Source organism: Volvox carteri (assembly GCF_000143455.1).
Source record: "Volvox carteri f. nagariensis unplaced genomic scaffold VOLCAscaffold_12, whole genome shotgun sequence".
NCBI lineage: Eukaryota > Viridiplantae > Chlorophyta > Chlorophyceae > Chlamydomonadales > Volvocaceae > Volvox > Volvox carteri.
Window position 1 is genome coordinate 341,605 of NW_003307555.1, and position 13,283 is coordinate 354,887.

Consider the following 13,283-nt stretch of genomic DNA (forward strand, 5'->3'; position numbering starts at 1 on the left):
TGTGCTACAGGCGCTGTGGACCCCGTGCTGCGGCTGTGGCTGTTTGCGACGATAGACGCCGGATAGTTAGTACTAGTACTAGCCTAGAAACACAAGCAGACCGATAGACAAGCAGTCTGAAGCCCTGGCTGACGCGCCCAGGTCTGTGGCGAGCTCCGCGCCATGGCTGCTTAATCGGAAAGCTCAATGAAACGCTTGCAATGTCGCAAATTCCCGGATACGCGTGTCAGTTATAGTCGCGGTAAGACACATGAAACAGGTCGCATGGACGTCGCGGGGTCGAAGTACACTATTGCCCACCCCCTGGGGGTGGACTATAGTGTACTATATAGTTTCCCCCTCTGGCGGCCAAGAAGCGCTGCGTTTAGAAGTGGTGTTTGGGTCGAGTTATTCCATAGCTCTGCAAGCTGCGGAGTTGTATCATATAGGAGAGGATTGTGTGTGTGTGTGTGTGGAGTGTGAGGCAGGAGGGGGTGCGTTTCTTGTGCGTGTCCCTTTCATAAACCTCCATTTCGTCGTGGTTTAGTTGAAAGGCCTTTGTACCTTTCTGAGTTCTGTATCATGTCGTTTGTGGTGTTTGTCACGAACGAGGGCGGTGCAGCACGGGGCGGCGCGGGGGGGGGGAATGCGGCAGCGGGGTGTGGTCTGTGGTGTGGACGTGTGGTCTGATCCTCGCACAGACTAAGGTGTGCTTCCATACGGCTGCGGCGTAGGAAGTTGTATGCACTGGGAGCCGGTGGTGGGCAGGAAGAGTGAGGTTTAGGGATAAAAGCACGCAGAGGACTTGAGCACATCCACAGCTATGGCAGTTTGCCCGGCGAAAGACGTCATGCTATTGGACCTGTTTCGTTAATTGCGTTTTTTATTCGATATATGTTGTTCCTGTTATGCGTGGGAGCCCTCAGCCAGCCTAGCTCAGCTCTTGGGTCCGAAACGTCAGGCTAGGTAAATTCGATTTGTGGACCCTGCGCTCCGTAAAAGAGAGTCAACTGGCGGCGGCGCCGGCTATTAAGGGGAGCATGACAGCCCTTCGGTGACAGACGGTGGAAAAACTGTGCACGTGTGAGTGGGTACGGGGTTCGTTTGGCGGCTGGAAGCAAGCTGGGCTACATCGAGACCTGTTTTGTTGGAGTACATGTCGGAGTGTGGCGTACATTTTTAGGCGTTTGTTCGATTAAGTGTTGGTTGAAGAAGAAATCCCCACAATGCTTATTGGGAACTGCGAAATTTGTTTGGAATTTAAAGGGAGGGAAGGGAGGATAAGGGTTGTGGCGAACCCCGCCCCACCATCGAGGTCTCATGGGAGCATGTTGCGGTGGTTCGTGTTCCGTCGCTGCTTGCGCTTGGGGCTTGATCCGGCATGCTTGAGGATCTTGTGTGGTGAGGGGTAAATATTTATATAACCTCTGCTGCTATTTGATTGTCGTTGAAGAATGTACGAGTGAAGTCGAGGAGTTTTTTATGACATATAGCATATACTTGAGGATTGTGCGTATAAGGATAGGCGTGGGATGGCTAGGTGGGTGGAACCTCGTGGCCTGCCCTCTGCAGGGAATCACAGGAGGAGCTAGGGACAGGGATTGAAGGCGGTATGAGGCTTGTAACATTAACTGTGTAATGCGCCAGACTTTGAAAGCCTCTGACCACAGCAAATCGCGAGGCATCTGACCAGAGTGGATGGTGGGGCCGCCTTTAAGGTTTCGTCGAGATGGCCACCTTTTCCCTTGTTTCGCAGATATCCAGTGGAGTACAAGCAGCTCCTGCGGCCACAGCTATGGCTTGCTAGCATGCCAAAGCAGCGTTAATGCCCTTATGATAATAACTTGGAAACTGTCGCTTTGATAGTTTTGCACAGTACGAGCTGAGAGCCACCAAAGCTGGTCAACAGCAGCGTTACGTACGGCAAGGCATGACTAAGCTTCTCTAAGAGCGCACCATGGCAGCACGGAAGGACTGGCTAGAATTGCCAAAGTCACATTCAGCTTACGGGAACGAGAGAAAATGCCTGAAGGAATATCCACAAACATCAGCGCGGCGGCTGCATCTGCTTCGCCGACGCCTTCCGCGCCGACTGGATCTGCGACAGCATCGGCATCTCCAGCTTCTCCCTTTATGAAAGCCAATATAATTGACGGCAAGGCTGTCGCCGCAAAGATCCGAGAGGAGATAGCGGCGAAGGTTGCGGAGCTCAAGGCCAAATACAACCGGGTAAAGCATTGTTTCTGATTTTCCGCAAAATCTTTTCCGATCACTCCATGATCCTTATTTCAAAACAATGGTTCTGAAACAATAGGCAATTGTCAACGGTTGTGTCTGCGATCCTCCAACGCTTGCATGGAACTGCCAAGCTTGACGATTTTTTTCGTGATTGTGCCTTCCATAAGTTTACCATTTAGCTTGCATTTAACTGTGCCGTGTTATCCTGCCATCCATCTGGGTCCCAACCACCAACCACTCGTTTACACGTTTTGGAAGATCCTAGGAACATGCTCTGTTCACGTCGGCCTTTAACTCGCGCTTTATTGCAGGTCCCGGGGCTCGCAGTGGTGATCGTTGGCGATCGCAAGGACAGTCAGACGTATGTGCGCATGAAGCGGAAGGTGAGCCCGACAGCAAACCCGTAAAAGCCGGGTGCGTTACGACACCAACGACGATGAGACGCATGTCTTGACTCAACTGACACACTTGGGAAGTGTGCCGGAAGCCATGTGCTGTAAGGTGGCGGCATACACTACTCATCACCACCGCCACCACTACCACCATGTCCACCTCTTCCCGTGAGGGTCTCCGTACAGTACGGCACTCAATTATTCCTGACATGCGTGTTCCATTATTGTACGGCCGGATCCCCTGTAAAGCTGATTCATGATGCGCTCATTCACGCTGCATTCCAATTCTTGAACCATGATCCTTTTCCCTCCTCCCACCAAAACGCCACACGCCTTGATGTAATCCCCATCCCACCCCATCCACCCCACCTCGGCCCTCGGCTTCCTAATTCGCTTGACCTCCAATTGTTTTACCTAATAGATATCACACCGCTGCACCGCTGACTGTAGGCTTGTGAGGAGGTGGGCATCGCGCCTTTCGGAGCTGACCTACCGGCAACCGCCACCCAGGTACATACCGGTATTGAACCCGGTGCTTACACCCGGGGTCGTTGACGGTTGTGGATCTCTCGCATGCCCCACCGCAGGAGGAGGTGCTGGAGGCGGTTCGGGGTTTCAACGACAACCCTGACGTGCATGGCATCCTGGTGCAGCTGCCGCTGCCTAAGCACATTGACGAGCAGGTCAGGGGTGGGTGGGCGGCGAGGGTGAGGGCGAGGGCGAGGGCGAGGGAGGGAGGGAGGGAGGGAGGGAGGGAGGGAGATGGAGCGGGGGGGTTTACTAAGGTTTGTGAAGGGGCCTAGTAGGGCGGGGACCCGGGGAGAGGGGTATTGGGGTGGGTTCGGGTTTGGGGCAAATCCACACGACCCTTTTATTTTTATCAAAGGTTTTGAACCCATATTCAAGCATCCAACATGCTAAAGGATAGGGAGATGAAGAATGTACAGTCGGGGCATATCATATGACGTTCGGGACAATCACGTCCGGCTGTACTCATCCTTCCTCCTTAACCCCCTGAACCCGCAATGCGCAACGTCGGTCCCACTGCGTTCCAACGACCTGAGGCGGTCCCATTGTATGTGTGTATGTATGTGTATATGTGGGTTTATGTGGGTGTGACGCGTGGGTCGCACTACTGCGGCCGTGGAGTAGGCAGTCCTCGGCGCCATCAGCGTGGAGAAGGACGTGGACGGCTTTCACCCCTTGAACATTGGGCGTCTGGCCATGAAGGGTCGGGAGCCTCTGTTCGCTCCGTGTACCCCGGTAGGCTGCATGGAGCTATTGGAGAGGTGCGGAGAGGAGGGGGATGCGATGTTGGATCTAGAATTGGATTTGAATTTGGATTTGAATTTGGCGGGAAATTTTGTCTTACGTTTACGGTTCTTTCGGTGAAAAATGTTTTTCACAGCAAGCATTTAAACATGCACGTGATTTTGATTCATTATGCGGTGGAGGTGGTTCGTCATTGCGGGTATGTTTTGGGGTCAATTTGGTCCGGATGTTGGCGAGGTACGGTGGCGAGGACGGCGGGAGCAAGCGCGTGCTCTGGTAAAATCTCCAAATGTGTTTCGTGACACGGCGGTGCGCCCTCAGGTGCAACATCCCCATCAAGGGCAAGCGCGCTGTGGTAGTGGGCCGGTCGAATATCGTGGGCATGCCCGCGGCCCTGCTGCTCAACAAACGCGACGCGACCGTCACCATCTGCCACTCGGCCACCAAGGTCTGTTATGGGGTCTGTTTCGCCATGCGGGCCCCACCTTCCTAGACCACCACCAACATAACCCCCCACGTTGGTGTAAGTGGACTTAGGGTTTTCGCCCTTAAGAATAAAGCCAACTGTAGCCGCAGTTTTTGTTGGCTACAGTAGTCCGGGGACGGAAGATAGCCCGGGGCCCCCAAGGAGCCCTCCCGGATGGACGCATCGGTAAAACCTGTGCCGGCGGACATTCAACGTGTGACCCACGGGTCGGATGTCAGTCTGGGTCGCGTGCCGAAGCCACCCGTAGTTTGCCCCAGCAGCCCAACAGCTCCACAAGGGCGCCAAATTGCCGCCCGGTGTGTTTTCTTACACACACACACACGCACACTCCTGTTGCCAAGACTCGGACCTGCTTTTCACGCGATGTGCTACATGGGCAGATGCATCGGCATAGTATGTAAGCGATGATTTGCTGCGTGTCGTACAACTATACCGTACAACTCACACTCAGTAAAATATTGCGCGTGAAGATCTTCCTGGAGGTCAAAGCCCCCCGAGGTACCCTGCCCGCCGCCAGCAGCGAAACACACACACCACATTGGTCTGGCACGTCGTTGCCGTCCCCGCTCTCCCTAACTTTCCGCACTCATAATATTCCCCTGGAGAAACATTTATTCCCTCGTTCCCCACCCGTGATTTACCGTACAGGACATGGAGTCGATTGTGCGGCAGGCCGACATTATCATCGCCGCTGCCGGTCAGGCGCAGCTGGTTCGCGGCAGCTGGGTCAAACCCGGAGCCGCCATCATTGACGTGGGAACCAACCCCGTGGATGACCCCTCTAAGGTGAGCTGGAGGTGGGGAGTGAGTTTTAATCCGGCGGCATCGACCCAGACTTTGACTCGATATTGCCAATATTTTGTGCGTCTGTATGAGCTGCTGAATATCTAGCACTGCCCATTTTCCCGGCACTAAGGTAAAATCTTTGTGCGTGTTTTTGGATGGATGACGTCACACGGGTTCTCAACGGCTCAGCGGTGCTGCCTGCGCAATAACCCTAACAGTGTCCTCCTACAGGCCTGTCGTACATTGGATTCTACGTTGTATCCTATTATTGTTGTTCCCGATAGAGAAGGAAGATCGCTGTATCCTTGGCTGTGCCTAGCTGCCTTCGGATCGGACTTCTACAACTGACAAGCTTCGCTCTCCTATTTACGCGATGTTGCCCCACTTATGCTCTTAATGCAAACTCTGCTCGAAACGAAGCGTACTTTTTGGTCCCCCCCCCAATAACAACAACAACAGGCCGCGGGCTACCGGTTGGTTGGTGATGTGCATTTTGAGGAGTGCAAGGAAGTGGCGGGCGCCATAACGCCCGTGCCCGGTAGGTTTGCCGTACAGGATGCCCCCCTGCGCCGATGCTACGGAGGAACAACTCCCATCGTCGTCCTAAACCTACCTACCCTTTGACTCTTGACCTGATTGGGGTGAAGACGGGGGGGGTGTCACGGCGTTGTCGCGGTTCATGAGCCTCCTGGCGTGGCTCGGCCGGGGCTTACGAGATGAAGCTTGGAGCCCCACATCACAGGAGATACGTGATGGCGGGTATGCTGTACAGCACTACCGGGTCCGACTGGCACGGGGTCCTATTTAGGGCAGTTTTTTCGGGCTTGTGCAGTCGTAGCAGGAGAGCTGCTGCTGCCGTCGTTTTCAGGACATTTTGGGAGGGGATAGTGAGCCGGGGTTCGTTGCCGCCTATATATTATTATTATTAAGGATGCCGTTACTGCCCCTGCTGCTCCTGCTGCTGGTAATAGTGCTGCTCCTGCTGCTGCTACAGGCGGTGTGGGCCCCATGACCATCGCCATTCTGCTCCGAAACACCCTGGACAGCGGAGAGCGCTTCATCACGAGGGACGTGAAGGTGAAGAGGAGAAGATGTGGACCGGATGATAAAAGGGGGATACCATGTCGGGATGCTGGCCCTGGTCTACCTGGGCTACCGGCACTCGGATTTAGAGCCACCATTACCTCCGCCCCACTGGGTGATCCATCTGTCTCTCCCGGCACATCCCTCCTCCCCTCCGACTTGTAAAGCACACACACACATACATACGTACATACGTGCACACCAAAAAACTTCAATATGTCACTGCTGGGCTATTTTCTTTGCTGAAGTTGCTCGTGTGTTACCTCCTGTGACATATTCCTAAGGATATTCTCACGGCTCGGTTCATGAACTTGTTGCCCTCCACGGATCCTGCACGGATCTTGCACGGATATCAACCCAAGGCCCCAAGGCCACACACCTGTTGCCCCCCCCCGGCCTCCACGACCACCTCCGGCTCCCCTCACCATCCGTCCTTCACTTGGAGCCATCTGCTGCTCCTTGTCCGAGCCGGAAGTGGTCCTACTAAGAAATAACTTATTTGTTTGCGGCTTATTTAATATCTCTTTCCCTTTCCCATACGCAGCTGCGTCACTGCTTCAGACTCATCCAGCAATCGGTACTAGAGCGACGGAAGTTGTCTCTTTGACTTGAGAGCGTCACATGCCTCCCCCCGCTGTCCGCCCCGCCTTGCAGTCCAAGGAAAGCAGCCGGAAGGGCCCCCTCTTGTCCCGTCTGGTTCCGGAGCGGGAGCAGCTCGGGCCTTGGTCGGTGGTGGCGGCAGGGTCGCTGCTGGCAGGAGCGGCGCTGCAGCGCGCGCTGGGGAGCAGGCGGCAGTAGTAGACATTGCGAAGGAAAGGGTAGGAGCAGGAGGGTAGGAGCAGGAGGAGTAGGAAGAGAGGTGAACATCAAGAGGGCTGGAAGATGAAAGCGTTGGGAGTGGAGAGGCGGATTAAGGCGTGCTGTGTGGCTTGGTTTTTTAAATGTTATTTCTCTCTCCCAACTGGATTTAGGTGCGCTGCGGTCGGTCATCTGAGGGCCGCAGCTAGTCGGCATATGTGGTTCTCCCTAGCTATGATGTGACTGCTCAGTGTCGTCAGGTGGGGTCCTTAGGCGGCAAGTATGTATTCTTTGGCCAGCTAAGCGCTGAGCAGCACCGCTGCCAGTCTGGAAGTATGCTACACCAGCCGTCCCGTGCATCCTTTCGCCATCCCAAGGTTCCGCTGCTTATGTGCAATTAGACCGATATGACCGACAAGACGACGGCATTCATGAAGTTTGCTCCTGCTACTTGCGATACCTGCAGCTGCCTCGCGGGAATATTCATTATGGCTGCTGACGAGCTACAGCTTCAGTTTTGGGACACTCACAGGTCACAGTATTTGGGAGTTGTGCCCAAAGGGCAGAAGCTGGGAGACTGGTAATTGAACCAAGTAGGGTAATGAAATGCTAGATTGGCACTATCATGAGATGGGCAACCTGCGCAACCTGCCAAGCCAAGCACTTGTCGTTCCGGTAATGTGCTATGGTGGAGGCCATATACGGCTTCAGCTTGACCAGCTGTGAGAATTTCTTCCATACCAAACCAAAGCAAAATCACTACATAGTGGCGTTAACCAGCCAGTGAACTTGGAGTGGCTGTTTTCATCGCCAGTGAAGGATGGCTTCCTCTTGCGTTCCGGGGAGGTTTACGGGATGGCTACACGGCTATGGACAAATATTGAAAAAAGCCATGGAAAGCCCTGGCTAGATATCCAAACTGAAATGCACCATTATCATGAAAGGCTTCTGACGGATGGGGAGGTCGTCCATAGAGTACGGCGCACATGGTTGAAGCTGAACCAACGAGCAATTGGCATAGTTGAAGTCGGAATAAGCATTATATTCTTATTACTCCAAATTATACAGTCCAATCAAAGTGCCGATTGTGGCTTCTGATGTGCTTGAATTTCTGTGCAAAGAAAGTTTAGGCTTCTCATTTCCATTCCATGAGGTAGTTATTGTACAAACATATCGTAGCATTTTGTTAGCACTACTTCTGGACCTACAATATTGCTTGCTGTAGCTAACAGTCATTACTTTCACGGCCAGCGCACGGGCTGCACTAAGCCGCCCTGGGCGGCTTTCATACTGTTCTAAGGACCGCTATGGCACCAGTGGTTTTGAATATATACGACCTAGCACCTCAGAATAACTGGACATATTGGTGCGGCGTTGGTATTTTCCACTCTGGTGTCGAGGTATACGGTGTGGAGTATGCTTATGGAGGTAAGGGACTTCAGGCGTGGAGCGGGCTGCGTTTCCGTGCTACGGATTAGCAGGGAACTCACTCCATGGCGACCTGTGACAGGGCACGACTATGATTATTCAGGAGTGTTTGCTACGAACCCTCGTGATGCTCCCGGGCAAGGTAGGTTTTGCTCACAGCTCAAGCAGTGCGTGTAGTAATTCAGGTCCATGAATGCTGAAAAGAAGCGGATGTAACTTGATATGGATGATAACGGTGTATCTCAAAGAATCGGATGCGCCTGTCTCACTGCCCTTGGAGTGTTAGCTCCCAGGTCACGGGCACCTCCCTGTGTCGCGCCCATCCGTCGACAGAAACCTCAACAAACCGCCCATCGTAACCCATGCATGAAGCCAAACAACTAGTCTCAAAACTATATTCTTGCAGCACCATGCGTCAGAACAGTTGTATCGGATGGGGCCGGCTCCAACCTTCTCCTTAACTTGCCACTCGCGAGGGGGTTTTGCTGCAGGACTCGCCCCTCCCCCTTGCCCTGTATGCCATGCCTCCTCGCAACATGGGCAACATTTTCGCACCTCCCATGTCCCCCGCACCACCTGCTGTAGTCGTCTTCCGCGAGAGCATCCCTATGGGGGAAACCACCATGACGCAGCAAGAGATCCACCACCTAGTCCAGCGCATGGGAAACGAGTACAAGGGCAACAACTATCACTTGTTACAGGTGCGCCACATCTGGATCGCAGCAGCAGCAGCAGCAGCGGCAACAGCGGCAGCTGGGTTGCAGCAGCAGCCGGTTTTTCTATTCAGTCAGGTTCCATCCAACAGTCGGGTACGGGAAAACATCCTGCCAAGCTCCTCCTGGTTTCTCTGCTGATGCGGGACCGGAGCTGGGCGCCGGGTTGGGTATAATGGGTCCTTTACTTTTGAAAAGAAGTGAAACCTCTCCTAATGCATATGGAGATGATGGGTCAATTGCAGACCAACAAAGACCTGTGCGTGAGAGAGAGAGTGTCTGCATTGATGTCCATGCAGCATACTTGGGAACCCCGCCCTCCAGTGCATCAACCCACCAGTGCGACCCGCGAAGTGAGCTCCCTGCTCTACCCAAGCAGGCGTGCTGCATGAAGAAGTGCCGTGTTAACTTATGGCTGCCGTGTTTGCCGTGTCTTACTTTCTTCGTTGCTTTTGCCCCACGTGCCTCCTCGGTCTCCGTGACGCTCGGTAATTTCCGTCTTCCTCCCCTGTTGCTCCACCTCAACCCAATCCTCTGGTGTGTACGCAGCGCAACTGCAACCAGTGAGTTGGCCCGTTGGGGGAGGGCGGGACGGTGGAAGTGGGGGGGCCCCCGGCCAGAGGGACGTGTGAACTGGGTGAACTAAACCTAGGTTGCGTCCGAACTATACCTAGAGAGGGTACAGCACCATTTGCCATGTGGGTAGAGACTTGTATCCGCGCGTGTGTGCATGTGCGTGTATTACACACCTTTTGGAGTTGCGTTACCACCCTTTGAAGGTGTGAAGAGAGCCCTTACTGCTTGCCTGCTTGCCTTGGCCGCAGCTTCGCAAACGATCTGTGCCGACAGCTAGTTGGGAGAGATGCTCCGAGCTGGGTGCGTGGGGTTGGGGTGGTGGGTTGGGTTAAGGGGGTATGGGTTATGGAGGGGGATCAGGAAGGAAGGTGGAAGGGTCGCCGGGCGGAGCTGGCGGGAGCAAAGGCCCATGAGCCTCACCTCTGGCAACCCCCCTCGAGGGCGTCACCTTGCAATGCGTTCCCACGCAGCAATGCCACGCAGCGTTCGTCCACCATTGCCCCCTCTCTCCTGCGTTTCGAAACTGCCGCGTTTGAGCGTTTCCACTACCCCTCCGCGCGTTGTCGTCGGAATTGCTGAGTCGCCCACATTTTGCGTTGTGGTCGCGTGTCCTTCATGGTATGGCCACACAGATTAACAGGCTAGCAGGTATCGCGGTCATGCTTCATTGCCTGATCCCCACCTCCTGGGTCCCGCCCTTGCAAACGCCTTCAGCCTTGCCGACGCTGGAAGGTGAGTCGAAACGTAAAACCTCCTGCTTTGCGCCCCTTCCTGATTGATCTCCCGTTCACGTATGTCTTCCATGCGCAACTTCGACTGGGCAAGCGCGAGTCCCAACAGGCGTGTGTTGCAATTCGACCGTTGGCGACATGCCATGCCATGCTTTCAGCACTCCGACCAGCAAAAACCCTTGTGCAAGGTTTCGGCTATGTCTTGTTAAAAACTTGAAGAGCGGGGCGCGCTCTTCAATTGAAGAGCGGGGCTTCTCCAGAACCAGTTCAAGGGCCAGTTCAAGGGCCAGACCCAGGAATAGAAACCAACCTCCTGGCGGATGCCTTTCCTCGTACAAGTAGCGCACGATTATTTGCGGTTGTAAGAGCGACCCCAAATGTTTTTTTTGGTCGTAAGGAGCGTCGCTAATGAAGTAATGATGGCCTCCTCGGGGTACTCGTTGCGTGCAGGCAGCATTCCCGCGACTGGCCGCGACGAGGGCAAATTGCTGCTGGATCCGGTGGGGCATCGATCCGACGTTTATGGCGAGCGGCTGCAGCCGTCGGCAATGCTGCCCACCGCTACGGGCACCCGCGTTTGATGTCTGTTCCGTTCGGTTGCTCCGGCGTTTGGCAGGAGGAGCCGTGTTGAGAGAGTCGTGAGAGGGTCCGCTGTGGATTAGGTGCTCTCACTGCGGCTGTCTTAGGGCCTGCGGACCGGCACCTGGGAGGCTGTCGGAGCCCGGTGTCGAACTAGGACGGGATTGCTTGCTACGCGGTTGGTTGCTGCAGGGGTAGGGGTGTAAATCAGTGCTTTGATTATCAAGTTGCTTCATTCTGATGTGTTGTGAATCTGGGTTGTGGATTGGGGGTGATTGGTTCTGCAATGGCACTTGGCACCGAACCTTTTTGCGACGGTAACCCTCCGGCGACTTGGCGGCGCCACACCACCAACAGCAGCAACACTGTGTGGACGGAGCAAGGGTGTTGTTCCAATTGCCTTCTCTGTGAGGGCCGGCATTAGGATTGATGTCTCATGCCTCCGGACGCACGGACGGCCGCCACGCGTGGCTGGATGCCAGCAGGGACCGCTCAAACCCTTGTAGCAGCGCTTTCCTCCGTCAGCCCGTTCTAGCCTATGACCTCCTCTCAATGAGGCGGCGCGGCGGCGGGGGCGGGGGTTGGGGGAAGTCGAGTGGAATCCGCAGGGCACGTGTGGTACCTGTCGAACGCGCATCTTACATTTTGCAAAGAGTCGTAATCTGGGAATGTATCGCCGTGTTGCAAAGTGAGATAGTAATAATCACTAATATCATTATCCGGTGTCTGTGTGATGTGTGGCTGCTTTGGAGTTGGGGTTTGTTTTGCAGGTGGCCGGAGATAAGAGGTAGCTCAGGAATTTCGTCCCCAGAACGCGTCATTGTCATCAGTCATGTTTTTCGGATGTGAAGTCAAATGCGGCTGGGTTTGTATGCTGAAGGTGGCGCCGGGGCTGGTCGCTGTCTGAGGTTTCTTAGGATTTTTGACCTTGTTGGCAGTGGCGTTGACTGGGCTAGTGCATGTAGTGATGGTAGCTCTGATGGTACGACGGAGTGGCGCAGAGGTAAGGCAGCGCGTGCTGGGGGCTGTAGGAGGTGTGTCAGGTATGTCGGAGCCGCGGCAGGCGAGGAGGGGTTCCGAAGAAGTCAGGGCCCTGGGGATCTGACGGAGGTGCCCAGAGGGGCAAAGGGCGAATGCATATGCGCGTGTTACGAGCGGCGTGTGTTTAGTAATGCACAGGTCTTGGGCTTTGTACTACAATATCGCATAACTCTTGTGCTGGCGTGGTGGATGCATGTTGCCGTTGGGTTTCTTTTGATATGACGATGTGTATATTTTTGTCTACTGTGCGACTGTTACATTGTACACACGGCAAGAGCGCACTCAATCTTAGAGAGAGTACAGACTAGATTAGGAAATGCGAATAAGGCAACTGGAGCATATTATCATATAGGCGAGTTAGGTGCTGGCAGTGCTGCCAGAGCAGTGCTGAACGCGCTAACAGGACCAAGTTGGGCCATGCACGCAGACAGTTCACACTTTGGGCGACTTCTGTGTGCTGGGCACCCTGGGATCGAGCTTGTTGTGTAATTCAGGGCCGGGTGCCGCTTGCGTGCGGTGCCGCCTGTCCTGTGCTGTAGCATGTGCAAGCTCCATGGCAGACACTCTTAGCCTATTGCTGGGTTGGCGGGCCAGCGTTGAGAACGACAGGCGTTGTGTCTTATATTTCTGCAGGCCGTCTGCAGCGGATGTGCGAGTTTGGTATGCGAAATGGCAATGCAACGAGTGATGAGTGCAATCAACACTGACATGCCAAGGAAAGCTTTAAGAGAAGCCGGAGTTGCGTAGCTCAGGCACGTTAGCAGCAAGGGTTTTGGAATTGCCCCTGCCGGCGAGTGCTTGGCATGCTGGTCTTAATATGCAGCTCCTCGTCTTCTCCTTACAGATGCATAGCATAACGTTGTGCTCACCTACGTGTGAATCACCACAATGGTTTTCATGGCGTTTTCCACTGGCACACAACTGTTTACACTGGGAACCGCCAGGCTGTCCAGGCCCCTGGCGGGCTTTTTGTGCCATCCTGCTGTCCATGTCGTGGTATTACACCGCGGCTGTACAGGCACAGCAGCACATGCAGCTACCCAGGATTGCTTCAGGCACTTAGGCAACGAAGCCTATCCTGTTGGTTGGAACTATCCTGTTGGTTGGAACCGCCGCGACACAGGAACCACTATCCTGTTGGTTGGAACCGCCGCGACTGTCCCCCTTCAGGTTTAAAACT

The 13,283-nt window shown here is 54.4% G+C and overlaps 2 protein-coding genes across 2 annotated transcripts; both read left to right on the top strand.

Moving 5' to 3' along the window:
- The first annotated feature begins 1,994 nt into the window (after positions 1-1,994).
- On the top strand, positions 1,995-7,377 carry VOLCADRAFT_109691 (uncharacterized protein). The gene is made up of 10 exons (XM_002948873.1): positions 1,995-2,208; positions 2,529-2,600; positions 3,060-3,119; positions 3,197-3,292; positions 3,762-3,898; positions 4,203-4,329; positions 5,017-5,154; positions 5,614-5,692; positions 6,149-6,231; positions 6,892-7,377. Exons 1-10 carry the CDS (start codon positions 2,002-2,004, stop codon positions 7,033-7,035), a joined length of 1,143 nt encoding a protein of 380 aa, XP_002948919.1. The 5' UTR covers positions 1,995-2,001; the 3' UTR covers positions 7,036-7,377.
- A 726-nt stretch (positions 7,378-8,103) lies between these two features.
- On the top strand, positions 8,104-11,616 carry VOLCADRAFT_73996 (uncharacterized protein). Its single transcript, XM_002948874.1, has 7 exons — positions 8,104-8,463; positions 8,546-8,605; positions 9,049-9,164; positions 9,726-9,739; positions 10,001-10,052; positions 10,385-10,484; positions 10,934-11,616. The coding sequence occupies exons 1-7, from the start codon at positions 8,343-8,345 to the stop codon at positions 11,062-11,064; spliced, it is 594 nt and encodes a 197-aa protein (XP_002948920.1). The 5' UTR covers positions 8,104-8,342; the 3' UTR covers positions 11,065-11,616.
- The last annotated feature ends 1,667 nt before the right edge of the window (positions 11,617-13,283 follow it).

Bases quoted from the DNA above. Each gene is read 5' to 3' on its own strand.
- VOLCADRAFT_109691 (XM_002948873.1), top strand. From the start codon at position 2,002: ATGCCTGAAGGAATATCCACAAACATCAGCGCGGCGGCTGCATCTGCT. The intron at 5,155-5,613 runs GTGAGCTGGAGG...CAACAACAACAG, and splicing joins CCGTGGATGACCCCTCTAAG to GCCGCGGGCTACCGGTTGGT. The intron at 6,232-6,891 runs GTGAAGAGGAGA...CCCGCCTTGCAG, and splicing joins TCATCACGAGGGACGTGAAG to TCCAAGGAAAGCAGCCGGAA.
- VOLCADRAFT_73996 (XM_002948874.1), top strand. From the start codon at position 8,343: ATGGCACCAGTGGTTTTGAATATATACGACCTAGCACCTCAGAATAAC. The intron at 8,464-8,545 runs GTAAGGGACTTC...GACCTGTGACAG, and splicing joins TGTGGAGTATGCTTATGGAG to GGCACGACTATGATTATTCA. The intron at 8,606-9,048 runs GTAGGTTTTGCT...CACCTGCTGTAG, and splicing joins TCGTGATGCTCCCGGGCAAG to TCGTCTTCCGCGAGAGCATC.